General features: G+C 44.0%; 1 protein-coding gene across 1 annotated transcript; it reads right to left on the bottom strand.

Moving 5' to 3' along the window:
• Positions 1-8,834: 8,834 nt before the first annotated feature.
• On the bottom strand, positions 8,835-10,366 carry LOC123150584 (probable aquaporin PIP2-7). Its single transcript, XM_044570423.1, has 4 exons — positions 9,921-10,366; positions 9,529-9,824; positions 9,304-9,444; positions 8,835-9,198 (listed from the first exon to the last, which is right to left on the bottom strand). The coding sequence occupies exons 1-4, from the start codon at positions 10,258-10,260 to the stop codon at positions 9,061-9,063; spliced, it is 915 nt and encodes a 304-aa protein (XP_044426358.1). The 5' UTR covers positions 10,261-10,366; the 3' UTR covers positions 8,835-9,060.
• Positions 10,367-18,867: the final 8,501 nt, after the last annotated feature.

The following is an 18,867-nucleotide window of genomic DNA, read 5'->3' as shown; positions in this document are numbered from 1 at the left end:
TTAACATTAGCCATATAATCACCCAAGTGTCCAAGCATATTTGAATTGTATTTCAATTGTCTACCAAAATAAGCATTAAAATCTTCTTGCTTAGCCATAAATTTATCAAACTCATCTAAGCATGGGCTAGCAAATTTAGTAAATGGGATTACAGCTTTATCATATCTATAGAGAGAATTTACCTTTACTACCTTTGTCGGGTTATCAAGACCATGAGTTTGTTCGATAGGTAAAGGATTTGGATTATATGTTTCTTCAACAGGCGGTAAATTAAGACCATGTATTTCTTCAATAGGAGGTAAATTCTTAACATCTTCAGCTTTAATACCCTTTTCTTTCATAGATTTCTTTGCCTCTTGCATATCTTCAGGACTGAGAAATAGAATACCCCTCTTCTTCGGAGTTGGTTTAGGAATAGGCTCAGGAATTGGCTCCGGGGGTGTCCAATTATTTTCATTTGTCAACATATTATTCAATAGAATTTAAGCTTCATCCGATGTTCTTTCCCTGAAAACAGATCCAGCACAACTATCCAGGTAATCTCTGGAGGCATCGGTTAGTCCATTATAAAAGATATCAAGTATTTCATTTTTTCTTAAGAGGATGATTAGGCAAAGAATTAAGTAATTGGAGAAGCCTCCCCCAAGCTTGTGGGAGACTCTCTTCTTCAATTTGCACAAAATTATATATATCCCTTAAAGCAGCTTGTTTCTTATGAGCAGGGAAATATTTAGCAGAGAAGTAATAAATCATATCCTGGGGACTACGCACACAACCAGGATCAAGAGAATTAAACCATATCTTAGCATCACCCTTTAATGAGAACGGAAATATTTTAAGGATATAAAAGTAGCGAGTTCTCTCATCTTTAGTGAACAGGGTAGCTATATCATTCAGTTTAGTAAGATGTGCCACAACAGTTTCAGATTCATAACCATGAAAAGGATCAGATTCAACCAAAGTAATTATATCAGGATCAATAGAGAATTCATAATCCTTATCAATAACAAAGATAGGTGAAGTAGCCAAAGTAGGGTCAGGTTTCATTCTATCATTTAGAGATTGCTTACTCCATTTAGCTAATAATTTTTTAAGTTCAGTTCTATTTCTGCAAGCTAAAATAGCTAAAGAAGCATCTTGATCAAATACATAACCCTTAGGAATAGCAAGTGGTTCTTCATCATCACTTTCATCAGTATCATCAGATTCAATATTTTCCATTTCTCTAGCCCTAGCAAGTTGTTCATCAAGAAAAGCACTAAGTGGCACAGTAGTATCAGGCATAGAGGTAGTTTCATCATAAGTATCATGCATAGCACAAGTGGCATCATCAATAACATGCGACATATCAGAACGAATAGCAGAAGCAGGTGTAGGTGTCGCAAGCTTACTCAAAACAGAAGGTGAATCAAGAGCAGAGCTAGATGGCAGTTCCTTACCTCCCCTCGTAGTTGAGGGATAGATCTTGGTTTTTGGATCTCTCAAATTCTTCAAAATGATAAGCAGATATATATCCCAAGTGACTCAAAGAATAGAGCTATGCTCCCCGGCAACGGTGCCAGAAAATGGTCTTGATAACCCACAAGTATAGGGGATCGCAACAGTTTTCGAGGGTAGAGTATTCAACCCAAATTTATTGATTCGACACAAGGGGAGCCAAAGAATATTTTCAAGTATTAGCAGCTGAGTTGTCAATTCAACCACACCTGGAAGCTTAATATTTGCAGCAAAGTGTTTAGTAGCAAAGTAATATGATAGTAGTGATAATGGTAGCAAAAGGTAACAGTAGTAAAAGCAATGTTTTTGGTATTTTGTAGTGATGATAGCAATAGCAACGGAAAAGTAAATAAGTGAAGAACAATATATGGAAAGCTCGTAGGCAATGGATCGGTGATGGAGAATTATGCTGGATGTGGTTCATCATGTAACAGTCATAACCTAGGGTGACACAGAACTAGATCCAGTTCATTGATATAATGTAGGCATGTATTCCGTACATAGTCATACGTGCTTATGGAAAAGAACTTGCATGACATCTTTTGTCCTACCCTCCCGTGGCAGCGGGGTCCTTACGGAAACTAAGGGATATTAAGGCCTCCTTATAATAGAGAATCGGAACAAAGCATTAACACATAGTGAATACATGGACTCCTCAAACTACGGCCATCACCGGTAAGTATCCCGATTATTGTCACTTCGGGGTTAACGGATCATAACACATAATAGATGACTATAGACTTGCAAGATAGGATCAAGAACACTCATATATTGATGAAAACATAATAGGTTCAGATATGAAATCATGGCACTCGGGCCCTAGTGACAAGCATTAAGCATAGCAAAGTCATATCAACATCAATCTCAGAACATAGTGGACACTAGGGATCAAACCCTAACGAAACTAACTTGATTACATGATAGATCCCATCCAACCCATCACCGTCCAGCAAGCCTATGATGGAATTACTCACGCACGGCGGTGAGCATCATGAAATTGGTGATGGAGGATGGTTGGTGATGACGATGGCGATGGATTCCCCTCTCCGGAGCCCCGAACGGACTCCAGATCAGCCCTCCCGAGAGGTTTTAGGGCTTGGCGGTGGCTCCGTATCGTAAAACGCGATGATTTTTTCTCTTTGATTTTTTATCATCGAAACTCAATATATGAAGGTGGAGTTGGAGTCGGAGACGCAACAGGGGGCCCACGAGGTAGGGGGGCGCGCCCCCACCCTCGTGGCAAGGTGGTGGGCCCCCTGGCCTTCATCTTTGGCAGGTATTTTTCTTATTTTCTGAAAAGTGTCTCCGTGAAGTTTCAGGTCATTCCGAGAACGTTTGATCCTGCACATAAATAACACCATGGTAGTTCTCTGAAAACAGCGTCAATCCGGGTTAGTTCCATTCAAATCATGCAAGTTAGAGTCCAAAACAAGGGCAAAAGTGTTTGGAAAAGTAGATACGTTGGAGACGTATCACTGCCCGGCTCCGTTCTCGCCGGAGTGCGCCGCCGCCGACTTCGCCCGCCTTCGCCGCTGACCGTCCGCTCTCAGAGGTTACTTGCAACAAGTGTCAGCAGAAAGGGCACTATGCAAACAAATGCTTCAACCAAAGGCGCCTTCCGCCTCCTCCTCTTGTGAGATCTGCCAGCAATGAAGTGGTCAAGCATAATTCCAATTCGGAAAGGGTGAACATGATGAACGCATCTCAGGCAGAGGACTCTTCAGAAGTGATCATGGGTAATCTTCCAATTATAATGATATTCCTGCAAGAGTCTTATTTGATACTGGTGCATCTTTGTCATTCATATCAAAGCCTTTTGCATCCATGCACGATTTGCATACTGTCGATTTGCCTAAGCCGATAGCGGTTTCCTCTCCAGGTTTGTTCATGAACACCAAAATGATGGCTTCAGATGTTTCAATCAAGATGGGAGACTATAATTTTTTTGTCCTCTCCAATGGTTCTTGGTGACTCAAATATTGATCTAATTCTCGGCTTGGACTAGCTTTCGAAGCACAAGGCTCAGCTTGATTGTGTTGCGAGGCAGATTCAATTGACACACTCGTCTGAGGTTGTGATCATCTATTCCGCTCGTGATGATACCATTTGACTGTTTTCTCTCAATGAGAAGGGCGAGTTGAATGCCATCTCTCAGATTCCAGTTGTTTGTGAATATCAAGATGTCTTTCCAGAAGAACTTCTAGAAATGCCATCATTTTGAATTGTGAACAATTAAATAACCATGCATCGGAATTAATTAAACTTTATATGCAAAATGCTTGGAATTTTGTGTAGTATCACAATATCTCTTATTTAATTAATGCATAGATTAACATGGTAGCATTACGTTGCATGTGTAATAACCCTAAAATTGTGTATAGGGCAGAACAGTACCAACCTTAAAATATGCACATGGGGATTTTTTGGAATTGGTGTTTGTTGTTTCCGGCCTCATTTAAATTGCCTAAGATGTGTAATTACTTTTGCCTCACCCCTTGCCATGTTTAATAACATTTAACATTGTTGGGTACATAAACGGGAGAGAACTAAATAATTGATGTGGTGTTCCATCAATATGCAACTCGTTGCATATTGAGCTCCACTTAACTTGTAGATTTGTTTATGCACTTTGCCATGCCATGCATATTTAATCGGACATGCATCATACTTGGTTGTGCATCATGCCATGTTTATATGGTGATTGTTTACTATGTTGCTTGCTTATTTCCGGGTTGCTTCTCTCGTTAGCTTCGGTTCCGTTCTGAAGTTGCTTCTCTTGTCGAAATGTCTTGTAACCGGAATTCCGAGTCTGATCGGGTCTTCCTGGGAGAAGGAATATCCTTTGTTGACCGTGAGAGCTTGTGATGGGCTAAGTTGGGGCACCCCTGCAGGGTTTGAACTTTCGAAAGCCGTGCCCACAGTTATGGGCAGATGGGAATTTGTTAATGTCCGGTTGTAGAGAACTTGAACTAAACTTAATTAAAATGAATCAACCGCGTGTGTAGCCATGATGGTCTCTTTTAGGTGGAGTCTAGGAAGAGGACATGGTCTCGTATTATGCTTGAACGTAAGTAGTTTCAGGATCACTTCTTGATCATTTTAGCTTCTCGACCGTGCTACGCTTCTCTTCTCGCTCTCTTTTGCGTAAGTTAGCCATCATATATGCTAGTGTTTGTTGCAGCTCCACCTCACTACCCTTTCCTACCTTTAAGCTTAAATAGTTTTGATCGCGAGGGTGTGAGATTGCTGAGTCCCCGTGACTCACAGATATTTCCAAAACAGATGCATGTGCCGATGATGCCAGTGCAGGGGACGCTACCGAACTCGAGTGGGAGTTCGACAAGGATTCATGACGTTACTATGTGTCTTTTCTGGATGATTAGTAGAGGAGCCCAGTTGGGGCGATCGGGAATCTAGCATTTGGGGTTGTCTTCTTTTATTTTGGTTCCGTAGTCGGACCTTGATTCTATTCTGGATGATGTATGTTTAACTTGTATTTGTGTGAAGTGGCGATTGTAAGCCAACTCTTTATCCCATTCTTATTCAGTACATGGGATTGTGTGAAGATTACCCCACTTGCGACTAAACTACCATGCGGTTATGCCTCTAAGTCGTGCCCCGACACGTGGGAGATATAACCGCATTGTGGGTGTTACATGGCACCCACAGGCGCCACGACGCCGGTGTTGGCCATGCCGATAGGGGTTTTCCCCGATCCCAACCCGCACCTCGGGCGCCCTGGAGCCTGCCACCAAACCAACCACCACCGTGCGCCAATGCGGTCATGAGGCCCCCACGCCGTCTCACCACGGCACCGCGAAGTGAGGACAGCACGATGAAGAATCAGAGCCGGGACTAGGGCAACAGCATCGTCGGCACGCGGGAAGGCCGCACCTCCACCGTCCGCGACGGTAGCCGTCCGGACGCAATAGCAGGAGCACACCAGGCCCATGGGCCCACAGACCCGGCCGAGCCCTCGTGGGCCCGTAAAGCTCCTGCCTTCGCGCTGCTGCCGGCACACCATCGGTGCCGCCGCCCGAAATCCGAGCCGCTCCTCCTCCTCACCGCGCCACAGACAACGAGGCCATGCCCGGGGGCCGGCCCGCTAGGACCCAGATGGGGCCCTAAGGGCCCAGAACTGGCCGGGGACGCGTCGTCGGCCAACCTGCGCCACCAGGCCGCCCCGTCGCCAAAGGACGGCGCCACCACTGCGACGGGCCGCCGCCAGCCGCCACCAGGCCGTCGGGTCGCCCGTCAGCTGAAGGGCACCCGCCGCCAGCCCTATCCCCGGGTCAGGAGGAGCGCGCGCGGGTTAAGGAAGGACCCGCCGCCGCCAGCCCGCCCGGCCAGATCCGGGGGCTCCGCCGGTGGTGGCGGGGGGGGGGGGGGGAGGGGCACAGGGGAGTGGGGAGGAGAGAAGAGCGGGGGGAGCCGCCCCGGCCGCCCCCCGGGGAGGCGGCGCGGGCACGGGGTCGGGGGAGGGACTAAAAACAGACTTTTCGTCAGCTGTCCTACTCATTATGGACTACAAGTGTGGTTCCCCTCACATTATATTGGAAGCCGAGGATACAACATGTTTGAATCCAACAGTAACCACATCCTAGCCGCATACACTACAACAACGAGTCAAAACGTAACCCGACCCGTACACAATAAGTTGTCTTAATGAGACATACATAACATCAATCATGTATTTTGATCCCTTGTGGGTTTGACACGACCATCACAACCCACTAAGCAGTATAGCTATGTTCGAGAAAAATGAAAAGAATAACAATAATGAGGTGGCCAAACATTTGTGTGGAGGTGATCTTCATTCCACCATGCATAAGTGGTAGTGTCCCACCACGAAATGGTCAGATCGCAATTAAGTTGATGTGTATGTGATATTAAATAAGTAGCATCTCCGTTTATTTTTAGTCTGCATGTAAAATTTGGTCAAAGTCAAGCATTATAAAGTTTGACTAACTTTATATAAAAAATGTCAACATTCACAATATAAAATCAATATTGTCAGGTGCACCATGAAATGTATTTTCATACTATATAGTTTTAGTATTGTAGATGTTCGTATTTTTTGATATAAATTTGGTCAAACTTTGTGTAGTTTGACTTTGACCAAATTTTATACGCGAAGTAAAAATAAACGGAGAGAGTATCTTCCATTAAGCTTCCGATTGCGAGCATGTTGCGTTGCTGTTTGTAGTATATATATGTTGGCGTGAAGATTAATTATTTGTAGTATATATAAGATCTCAACTCTTGAATAATGTAAAGTTGTTATGGCAAGCGTCCAATCTTCTATAAGTTGGTATCATGAGGGTCTGTCGGATCAATGACCATTTGTGATTTATTTAGACACAACAACGAAGAAGATTTTTCGCCGATTGTGACACACTTAGGCGCAAGTACGAAGATTGGAGTAATTTGAGGCAGTTGACCGATCTATCAAAAAACAAGCAATCACAACATGATGAGACACCAAGTTTTGTTGGCAAGATTTGGCGAACTTGGGGGGGGGGGGGGGGGGGTATAACCATGGGAACTCCTCCTATTAACACCGCAATATCGACAGCTCGGGCGTCGATTCACGTGTCATTGGTTACAAGTCCCCCCCCCCCTCCCCCCCTCCCCCGCGTTAACCCGACCGGTACACAACATTTGACACAAACTCAGCAAATCACACCACGGCGAATATTCTCCGGCATATTGAATTCGTTTTCCGTGTATTTCGGACTTATCTTTTCTTCTTTAGTAGCCTACCGAGAGCTACCGGCGATCTATCAACCTTCAACATACAAATCTGTCCACAATAATTTAGCTATGTACAATTATGAAGATCTATATATCACATCAGATCTGAAAATTTTATATACAATCATGATGATATATCCATCTCTCGTGGTCCATTAATCATAAGAGAATTCACCGGATCTCTGACCACACATTTTGAGCCGACATTTATAAAAAAAATCCAGGGAAATAATTATATGTGAGATAAAAAGATCGAGCGTTGTTCGAATTGTTTTCGACGCAGCTACGTTGGACACCGTGCTAGTAGTTTAGAAGAGTTTTACATAGTGAAATAAACGATGAACCAGAGTATCCAAGGTTTTATGTCTACTCTCCCATGAGATGGAGTATACATATATACTTTGTTACGAAAATATGGACCGAATACGTAACGTACGAGTTATTGAGAAGAGCCGTACATGGTGGGTGCAGAATGGAGCAGCAGCTTCCCGGGTTGTGCGTGCACGGACGACATGTGGGAGACCAGTGTCGATGAAAATTCTTGTTGGGAAAACACTCTCAATATTAATGGAATTGGTTGCATATTTATTGTGTTCCGGATCATTAGCAAAAAATCGTCTGCATGTTTGTCTTCGAATTTAAGCATTGGCTGTGACACCAGAGCGCATACAGATATACTCCAAGTTTAAAACAAAATGAAGGGTGGATGCAAGGGTAGAGAGGCTTTCAACGTCCAGATGGTGGATCAACCTTCAAAGTCTAGCGGGTAAAATATTTTTGCTTCGGTATACATCATGTTATGAGTTTTGCTTCGGCATACACCCCATAAAAATGGCATGAATCTTGTGTTATTTACTTATTTAGGGTGTGCATAGGTCTCAGTCGACTGCGAATTAACTAAATCTCAGTCAAATGACATAATATACAAGAAGTAAAGAAAAACTGAATTTTTTTTGCGCGGACCTTAATGTAAAATCTTATGGATATAGCATCGACTGAGGTTCAACTGAGACTTAGTAAGACTTGTTAGGAGACAGCCTCGGTCAGCGCTGGAGCGTCCCACGCTCCACGCCACGACCCCCACGTTGCCCATGTACTGGGCTGGCTACGGCCTCTATATGTACTCCCTCTGTATCACTTTGCATAAATGAAAAACCGACTGCATTAGTTTTCATGGTATCAGCTATCGATCCTTCCTCTCCTCGCTCGCCATGACGAACACCAGCGAGCAACCAATCCTCCCTCTCCCCGGCGGCCATCCCCCTCCCCAACTCTCCGACGGCCAAACCATTCCTCTCGCTCCTCCTCCTATTCCCGGCGATCACACCTTACCCAGAGTTTTCAAGACTGATTTATTTATTTGTGAAATGAAGACAAGTTTTTTGGCTCGTCTATTAATTAAGGATAGCAAGACAATGTTTTGAAGCGAAAAAAGAACCAAATTTATTATGAAAGGGGACTAGTCCCCCGGTAAGATATCACTCAAATGTTTAGCTCCCGTGATTTTCCAAAGATCAGCATCACTCTTGATGTTTTCAACGATGATTGGAGGTGGCATTGATTTCTTCCGGAAAATCTGGGCATTTCGCTCGTTCCAAATGGACCAATTGATAAGCATCATGACGAACGGCGCACATCAAGACACGCTTATAATTATCCAACGACACTAAGAGCAAGATTCCGTACATTACAGGGCCGAGAGAAGTAAAAAGACTAGAAACCAACCAACAACTTTTCGATCCTCTTTACACCGATGAAAAATACTGTATATGCATGCATGCGTGGCGCATGGTCTCCTCTCCCCGACCTTCAAGCGGTCGAGCCGCTCCTCTTGAGCGAGCCCAGCTTTTCTAGCGACTCCTTCACCACCGCCTCGTCGCGCAGCACGATCTTGTGGTAGAACGCCGCCAGGGCCGCGCCGGTGAAGGGCCCGACCCAGAAGATCCACTGCGGCAGATCAACGGAGCACTTCAATCTCATTGGAGCAAAAGCAATGGCTACAGGAATTGTATACAGTGCGATTTAAATACATGGTGCATGGATCTCACGTACGTGCTGCTTCCAGGTCTTGTGCTGGTTGTACAGCACGGCGGCGCCCAGGCTCCTCGCCGGGTTGATGCCCGTGCCGGTGATCGGGATGGTCGCCAGGTGCACCACGAACACCGCCAGCCCGATCGGCAGCGCCGCCACCAGCTGCGATTAATGACAGATCATCAGCCGGCCGTGATCACGGCGAGCTAGCTGAGAGGAGAAGGAGAAGGCGCGCGATGGACGTACGGGGACGAAGGCGTCGCGGGCGGTGCGCTTGGGGTCGGTGGCGGAGAAGACGGTGTAGGCGAGGACGAAGGTGCCGAAGATCTCCGCGCCGAGGGCCGCGCCGAGCGAGTAGCCCCCGGCCACCGCGTTGGCGCCGCCGCCGAAGTCGTCGTAGGGGTGCTTCATGATCCCCTTCACGATGCCCACGCCGACGACGGCGCCGAGGCACTGCGCCGCCACGTACAGCACCGAGCGCACCAGCGTCACCTTCCCGGCGATGAACAGCGCGAACGTCACCGCCGGGTTTATGTGCCCACCTGCATCGATCACGGGAGGCGATGATAATTAATCGCCGCAACAACTTGCGCGTACCTGTATGTATGTGGTCACGGGAGATGTGTATGCGTGCGTGCCTGAGACGCCGCTGGTGGAGTAGACGAGGACGGAGACGGTGGCGCCGAAGGACCAGGCGACGCCGAGGTAGCCGACGCCGGTGCACCGCTCGTCGGCGGCGGAGGACTGGTTCCGGTACCCGATGACGGTGGCGATGCTGACGTAGAGGAGGATGAGGGAGGCGGTGAACTCGCCGATGAGGGCGCGGTAGAGGGACCAGGTGGTCAGCTCGCTCGTGTCCAGCGCCCGGACCGTCGGAGGGTCCCAGTAGGGCACCCTCTGGACGATGATGTCTGTCACCTCTTCGTTGGCGGTGACCACCTCCTCCACCTCCTTGGCCGGCAGGATCGGCGACGGCATGGTCGAGTCGAGCCTCCAAGGCAGGGCAGAGGATTCTTATCTAGCTTGGTTCCTGGGTGCTACGAATTGTCCACGCCATGAGAGCAAGCTTAAATAGGGGTCGCGGTGAAGTGTTTGCACAGCTGCGTGAGGGAGACTGTGCTTGGATACTTGGAGGAGGTTCTCTGCTTGGAATCCACTACGTGTCCGTGAGCTTCTACTGTACAGGTGACCAGATTGCTATGTTCCAGTTACCAATTACGTCGACCGGATCTCCATCCAATGTCCCATACATCGCTCGATTTATTTCTCTTTGTTTATTTTTGACACATCACTAAATACCTGGTCGTCTGGTCCCCAGTTTCAGATCTCACATTTTGCCCCTCCTTTAAAAAAAAAAAGCGGAGCAAGACCAGCCTCTGACATTACTCCCCCTATATAGTACCTGCCTTCTTTGGCTCCTCAGGGATGGAGAGAGCCTCATGGGCGTCCATTGCCACGGGGCTCGTTCGGGGCCACCGTCATTGGGCGATGGCCACCACGTCCGCGAACTAGGGTTTGCTGTGTTGTCCCATGCGCGACGGTCCAGCTAGCCCCGCGCCGAGTTGGTTTGGTCGTGTCTCGCGGGCTGAGAGAGCCTCCATACCATCTGTTTTTGGCTGGCGTGCCGCGGAGGTTACCCAGGGCCTTTTCGAGCCGTTCGATCTGTCCGAACAGCTCAGACCCAGACGGTCCATGACGGCGGGGGGGGGGGGGGGGGGGGCGGCACGCCCGGGGCACCGTCATGGGGCAGTGGTCGTCGCCCCAACAAGCGAGGACTGTCCCGTTCTCCCGCGCGCGACTGCCCAACAGGGCCCGCTTGCCGGCGTGTACACTCTGTGTCAGGTTGGTCTAGTCATAATAGGCGGGCCATGCGTCGCGGTCGCAGCGTCGGCCGAGGCGACCAGGATGCACACGAGCCTGGTCATGTGGTGGCTTCGGTCCATGACGATTTGCTTTGCCCACGCGAGCCAGGCACCGTCTGTTGTTTCGTCTGGCCAGGCGTTGTTCTGTGTGAGCCGGGCGCGTCCGCATGGTGGTCCCAGCCGATTGTGTGGAGGGCCGTTCAGCCTGCTGTGCGCCCGGGGGGGGGGGGGGGGGGGGGGGGGCGCACTTGCCTTGCCTCTGTCGTGGCATCGGTGTTACAGTCTTTTTCTTGTGTCTTGGGCGTTATAGTTTTTTTTTGCGACGGTTACATTTTTCTATAAGTTTATTGTTTTACGCACAATTCAGACCTAGCGCACTCTCACTGCCCTCTCCCTTCGCTTTGCAGGTCTTGCTCCGGAGGGCCCTTGCCCATTCCCAACGGCGATGCTTTTTTTTCTCGTCTGGATTGATCTATGTCGTCGGTGGGAGAAGGTCCAGCCCGTGGAGGAGGAGGTGGAGGAGTCTAAGCCCATGGAGGACGAGACAGACGATGACAGGCTGATGGAGGAGGAGCCTACGACCGTGCTTGTGTCGGTCGAGCGGCCGCCCGTGTCGGGGTCCAGCATGCTTGGGAACGCGGCCAAATAGATTATCATCGGCGTGACATTAGGAAGTAGGTTGAACAACGCCGCCATTGGGTGTCTAGTTTATTTCATGCCTCCATGTGCAAGGAGATCATGCACTGGGACACGTTCGCAGCGAACCAGAGACTCATTGTGGAATGTTCAATAGGCATGGTCCGGGAAAACATCGTCTTGTTCAACAACCTTTTCTTCCGAGATTTTGTGAGCAAGATCATCGGCATGGTCTCACGATATGGACCGACTGCTTGCCCGGAACAGGCTGGTGCCATTGCCAATATGCTTGGCCCATTTGCGAATCTCCGTCTTACGTGGTGGTGTAGTATTGCGCCGATTAAATGAGTTTAGTTCTTTTACATGCCTTGTAAGTACTTAAGTGGATGAATTTCCTATGTTTTCCATTGTTGGCGAAAGCTATGGTGGCACAATAAAGACGAGATCGACTACAACTTCGGCAAGAATATTAAGGCGTATGTCACTGGTTCTAATCTCTCATTTGTTTGGGGCTATTTTATCTGTGAGTTCAATTGCTCATTATCTGGTTGTATCTTATGTTCAGGTGATCTCATATAAACCATATACATATTGATTTTTCTAATGCAAGGCTTGTTGCTTCTTCAGTTCTTCTATGAGCTCGAATCACTGGCTTGAATAATTGGTGAGAAGAATGAGCCATGCATGGCATGGTGATGGTGCCTATTCAATTATTTACTCCTTCTGTACCATAATATATGCCATTTTAGCAGCTTAAACTGAACTGTTGATAGTATCAGGATCTGGTCTGAACAACATCTTTAAATTTCTTTATGTTTCCTAGAGCAGAGATTGGTTAATTTTTTGGTTTTTGATTTACCTGTATTTATACATATTTTAAGGTTTCAACTAAAAAAACTGCTAAAACAGCATATATTATGGGAGTAGGTTAGAAACTAGTGTAGTGAGATGCATGTATGTGACGCTTTGTGCAAAATTGACGTGCAAGGGTCTGTTTATAGTACGGGGGGCTCCTCCTTTTGGGATACAAAGGAGGGAGATTCCAAAGAGTGATGCTTGTTTGGGTATGCAAGTATCGTCCGAAAACTGAGCTTTGTGTGATGGAACTTGATTCTGGTTGTTTGCGTTAGATATGAGCGAGCACGATGTCCTTGTTATACTCACTTTATACACCGCACAAGCTATGTATCAGAGAATAAAGTAAGTCTAAGCTGTAGGACTGCCGACTTCCGCAGCAAAAAGAAAGCTGTAGCCAATAGGTACCAGAAATGATATGTATAGCTTGTAATAAGCAATGGTTTCTAGGCAGGCTGAGTAAGACCTCCTCCAGGGTGCTAAGCACGTCAACGAGCTAAGCAACTAAAATCCCAATGCAAAGGTGCTTAACTTGTTGTAGCTAAGCATTTTTTTTACTTAATGATCTAGCAACTAAAGCTATTCATTCATTGGTGGGCTCCTTTCATTTAAGTATTTTTTCTAGGTTCTCGTGTTTGGCATTGTTTCTTTCTGGGGTCATCACACTCATCTCTCTCATCTTAATTATCTTGCCACATCATCTTTGCTGCCTACATAACAGCCTTAGCACATGTACAAAGTGGAGCACTGGGAGGGGCCTAAACAAAACAAAAAGATCGTGTGCGTTCCCTTGGCAAACTTAAGCCTTTTTTTGTGGAAACTTATGCTGTTTTTTTTTTGTGGAAACTTATGCTGTCGTTCCAGGAATGGTCTAGCGTCTAAGATCATTTTTTTATTTAGGTTTCCGTTTTCATTGTTTCTTTATCTTTTTATATCCCCTTTTTGTGTTTCTTTTAAACTTTCAATACCCTTTAGATTTTTTTTCTATTTATTTATTATTTTCTTATTTCACTATTTTCTTGTTTCCGTTTTCACTTTTAATTTTTCTTTTCTAGCTTATTTCTAAAACACATGAAAAATTTATATCTATCTGATGTATATTTTTTAATAAGCAACAGGCATATTTCCATACAGGGTCAATTTTTAATATGTTGAACATTTTACTTCAAATTAGTAAAAAAAAAGAGAAGATTAGTAATTTTTTTCTAAATCTCTGATCATCCTTCGTATTTGTCAATATATTTTATATCAGCGTATACTTTTTAAACATTGCGAATATATTTTGACTTCCCAGAGATTTTCAGAGTGCGTAAATATTTATTCAAGTTCACTAACATTTGTAAAACTCGTGAACATTTTATTTAAAATTCAAGAACATTTCTTTGACTTGCCAACAGTTTTACAGTTCGTGAACATTTTTTTTATGAGTTCATAATATTTTTTCAAATTCTTGAACATGTTTCGAATCCATGATTTTTATTTAAATTCAAAACAAATTGAGTTCATGAATGTTTTTCAAATTTGCGAACACTTGAGTTTGTGAATATTTTTTTCAAACTCCGTAAGTTTTTACCTAGATTTGTGAACACTTCTTTCTAATCCCCAAACATTTTCAAATTTGTGAACATTTTTACAAATTTTTGAATGAGTTTTAAACTCATTATTTGTTTTTCAAATTCATGAAATATTTCAAAATATTGAAAATTGTTTGAATTTTAAAAATGATAATTCATGATTACCTTTTTATTTTTTTAAACACTTTTTGAGTTCCTGAACATTTTTTAATATGATAAAAATTTCCATATTCTCAATTAGTTTTGAATTATGAACATTATTTTAATTCTCTAATATTTTTCATATTCAAGAATATGTTTTCTAGTTTGTGATTTCTTTTATTCTCTAATATTTTTAAATACTAGCACAATGCCCATGCTTTGCTACGAAACTGTAAAATACGAGGAGCTAGGGCATCTCCAACGGCAACCTGCAAATATACCCCCACATCCGTCCGCGGACACAGATGCGGGAGGCAGCCATCCAACGCTAGTCGCATACATTTCAAACCGTATTTTAACAAAGCAGACGAAATTCATGCAAACCGGCCGATATTCATTGAAGTTCAGATAGAAAATAGCACATAACATGCAAAATAAATCTAGTACAACAAGGTCTCAAATTCGACTAGATCTCGGATGTCCAACAAATTTTTCATGAACGGATCATATCCTCTTACACATACTTCCACTTCAGCTTCATCCAACAGTGTATGCACGTAAATGACCGTCCCTCTGACATGTGGTACACCACGATGGCACGTGCGGGCTACATATAATGTGTAGACCAACATGGAGTGAATGAATCAATCAACAAGTTGAGCAAGAGGAAGTTAAACTTACCATCTCCTCCATGTCTGCGTGCAATGGTCACCTTGCCCCGAGCTGACTAACCAAGTTGCAAAACTTGATGACTTGACTTGGATAGCGTGCCAGCGATACGACAACGACCTCACGTTGCGTCGTTGAATGTTTTACATGTCGTAGGGTGTAATGTGCTTTCCTGCTTTCATGCACTTGCTTCCATAAGGGCGGTCCTTTGGTCCTCCCTATGAAATCCGCGGATACAACCAGCCACGCATTGCACAACAACTCACCCTCCATGGTCGAGTAGCTCACCATCCTACGTACTCTAAAAAACGACATAGCGTTTAAAAATAAGCTCAATGACATTTGACCAAACACCTGTCGGCCGGTGTCCGCCATGGAGGTCGTCGACAGGGGCCGGAGTGTACCTTGGTACAAACGACTCCAAGGCGGAAAACTTTGTCGGAATGGCGAGCGAGCGCGTTGGTGCTGGTTGTGGACGTTCGACAATACCTCTGTGGCGGCCGTAGATGAATAGTAGCGCCGACGAAGGTGAAAGGTGCGGATGCAAAGTAAGGGGAAGAATGAGCGGAGTGGAAGGAAACGGGGTCGGGAGGGAGGGGGTTGCGTTGGTTGGGGGTGTCAAAGTCTTACGTTTCGAGTGTCCGGACCCCGCAAACCTCCCACACTATTGTCTCCAATTTACGGATCGCGTCCGGACCACCCCGCGGACCGGTACAGGTCGGCGTTGGATGGCTTCCGTGGTGCGGGATAGCACGGTCCGAACGGTTACAGAATGTCTCCGGGTCCGCCTTAAAGATGCCTTAGGTCATTGGCTTAGAAAGTCGTCAAAATATGTTGATGTCATGTGACCTTTCCACGTGATTCATGGTTAAATATAGTGAGAATATTACAAAAGACATTAAAGAATCTTAAGCGTTCATAGTAGGTTCTTTGCAAGACACAACATTTTGAATGTTGAAACATAGGCATTTGTAAGTTGGCTGCACCCAACTAAGTAAAGTAAGTTGACTGCACATAGTAGAAGGGCAAGGTTTACTGTCGGTTTGGAATTACAATTTGTTCATTCTTTTGTTTTGTGATATAGAATTGGAAGAGCTTGATTGAAAAGAGAAACTGAAAATAAGAGTATATTTTTGAGTTGGAGTCACATTTTTGCATTTTTTTTTCATTTGTGCATTCTTCAAGAGTTCATCTCACATGAAATTTGTAGCGTATTTGTTTATTTATTTTAGGTCCCTCATATGAGTATAGTGCATTTGTTTATTTATGCCTCTGAAAGGTTGTTAGTACCACATATGTGTAAGGGTGCATTTTTTTTATTGGTGAAGGTTGTTGGTTCAACATATGAACTCACCACCAACTCTAATCTTCATAAGCAGGAAAGATTTGTGTACACTTTTCAATTTCGCCAGCATTTTTCAAAGTTGCATTTTTTTTAAAAAACCATTGCAAACATTTCTTTTCCGAAACTATGATTTGTTTCTTTTAATTTTTTTGAAATTTTGAGCTATATCATAGTCAATATTTTTGCGGCAAATTGTGTCATATACTGTGGTACAACACACATCTTAGTATGCCTTCTTTCTTGTTCGAGACGCGCTGGCCAGTCCATCTAGCTGTGTTGAACGCACCAATTGAGATTCGAACCAGCACCTCCCGCATATTACGCTGGTGTAACCAGCACGCTACCAGCAAGATATGATATGATTCAAATTTTTCCTTCTCATCCTTTTTCCTTTTTTTTGCTTTCCTTTTTTCCTTTTTTGTTTTTTGTCTTTTCCTTTTTCTTCTACCTGGTTCGATGAATTGTTTGCAAATACATGTATTTTTTTCTTCAAATCGATGAACTTTAATTTGAAACTAGATTTTTCTAAAAAAAATGAATCTTTTGGCAAGTTTGTGCACTTTTTTGAAAAACCATGAACATTTTTTCAATTTCGATGAACTTTTCAAATTTGAGGAACTTTATTCAAATTTGATGAATATTTTTTTTCAAAATTGATGAACTTTTAAATTCAACATTTTTTTCAAAATTGATGAGCCTTTTTCAAAATCGATGAACCTTTTTCAAATTGATGTTTTTTTTCCAAATCCATGAAATTATTTGAGTTCTAGATTTTTTTTCATTTTTTGTGATTTTCCTGTTTTTTCGCAAATGTGGACATGTACATGGGCTGGTCCACTAGCGCCAGCGTGTGGGCACCAGGGAGCTTCCCTGGCGCCTGAAGCGCCCAATAGGAGCCCCCGACTGAGAGAGCATGTCTAAGTTCAACAATATGGTGGACTTGAGCTTTTCGTTTGCAAAACACCTAGGTTGTCATGATGGTATCGGCTCGGAGAATTTGCCAGCCCACAAATCTCATTAATTTGGAAAATACCTGGGTTGCTGGGAGCTACTATTCAGGACCTCCTATGCGCCGCTTACTGCAGTAAACATACTGTGTTTCGCACAAGGGGAATCCCCAGCTATGCCGGCCCATGAAGTAGCAACCGCGGATGACAGGTGGGAAAAAAAGCAAAAAGTGCAGCGCCCTCTGCAGGAATTATGGAGTCAGGTAGCTAGCCACACGAGCATCTAACGACATGTGACCAACCAGACGCGAGAATTAAGAATTAATAGCAGCGGAAGATCAAAATATTATTTGATGTTTTTTCACAACATTTCCTGGAAATTCTGAGTATTTTTAATCCCGAACAATTCTTGACAAACAAGATACTCTATTGAAAAATGTGAACAGGGTTTGAATTTGCAAATAAATTTCAAACAAGTTAAAAATTCTATTGAATATATGATTTTTTTAAAGAGAGCATATTTTGAATTTATGAACAAAACTTGTAAGCGGGAACATTTTTTTATAAATTCTGGACAATTTTTAAAAAGCCTGAACATTGTTTTACAAAAACACAAAAAATGTTTCAGTTTTCAGAAAATGCGAACATTTTATGACATTCCCTAACATTTTCTGAATTTGCGAACATATTTTGGAAACATGATTTTGTTTTTGAATTTGTGAACAAAATTTGGAAATGGGAACGTTTTTTCAAATTAGTGAATATTTTCTGAATTTTTGAACATTTCAAATGTGATCTTCTTTGGAAATTTGAAATTCTAAATGTTTTCGAATATTTTTCCCAACACGCGGATATTTTTTGAAAAATTCTGAACATTGTTCTAATTTGTGAATTTGTTTTTGGAAAAACCGTAACATTTTATGAAAAAGGAACATTTTTTGTAGAATACGAACATGTTATAAATTCTGAACATTTGTTGAAAAAGAAATCAAAAATTAAAGAATAGAAAAGAGAAAAGAAAAGAAAAATAAAACAGGAAAAAGAAATGGAAGAATGAAAGAGAAACACAAAAGGAAATAAAAACAGTTCTGGAACCTTCTACTCCCTCCGTTTCAAAATAGAAGACTCAACTTTGTACTAAAATTAATACAAAGTTAACTCATCTATTTTGCAAAGTTGAGTCATCTATTTTAGAACGGTGGGAGTAGAAGGTAACCAAACCGGAAAAAACCAGCTTGGAACCTGTAGAACTTGCCCAAAACCGGAAACGGAAAGCTTGCGTACAGGTACTTAATGGGCCGGCCATATTTGCTGGATATTGGAGTGTTACCCGGAGAATTTGCCGCAACGGGCGGCAAATAGGAAATCGGCTACTATTTTGCCCCCTAGGCGCCAAAATTCCTTTATGACGCATACTGGGCCGCAGTTAATGAAGCCTTGATCGCTTGCTGGTCGGCTTGCTTTTTTTCCGCTCATTCCTCTGCTGTTGCTCAGGAAAATAACCTGATTTTTGGGATTAGTTTTGTATGGATGTGTGAAATCAAAAAATGTCCATG

This window comes from Triticum aestivum, chromosome 7A (assembly GCF_018294505.1).
Source record: "Triticum aestivum cultivar Chinese Spring chromosome 7A, IWGSC CS RefSeq v2.1, whole genome shotgun sequence".
Classification (NCBI taxonomy): domain Eukaryota; kingdom Viridiplantae; phylum Streptophyta; class Magnoliopsida; order Poales; family Poaceae; genus Triticum; species Triticum aestivum.
This window is presented reverse-complemented; position numbering and strand designations above follow the sequence as displayed.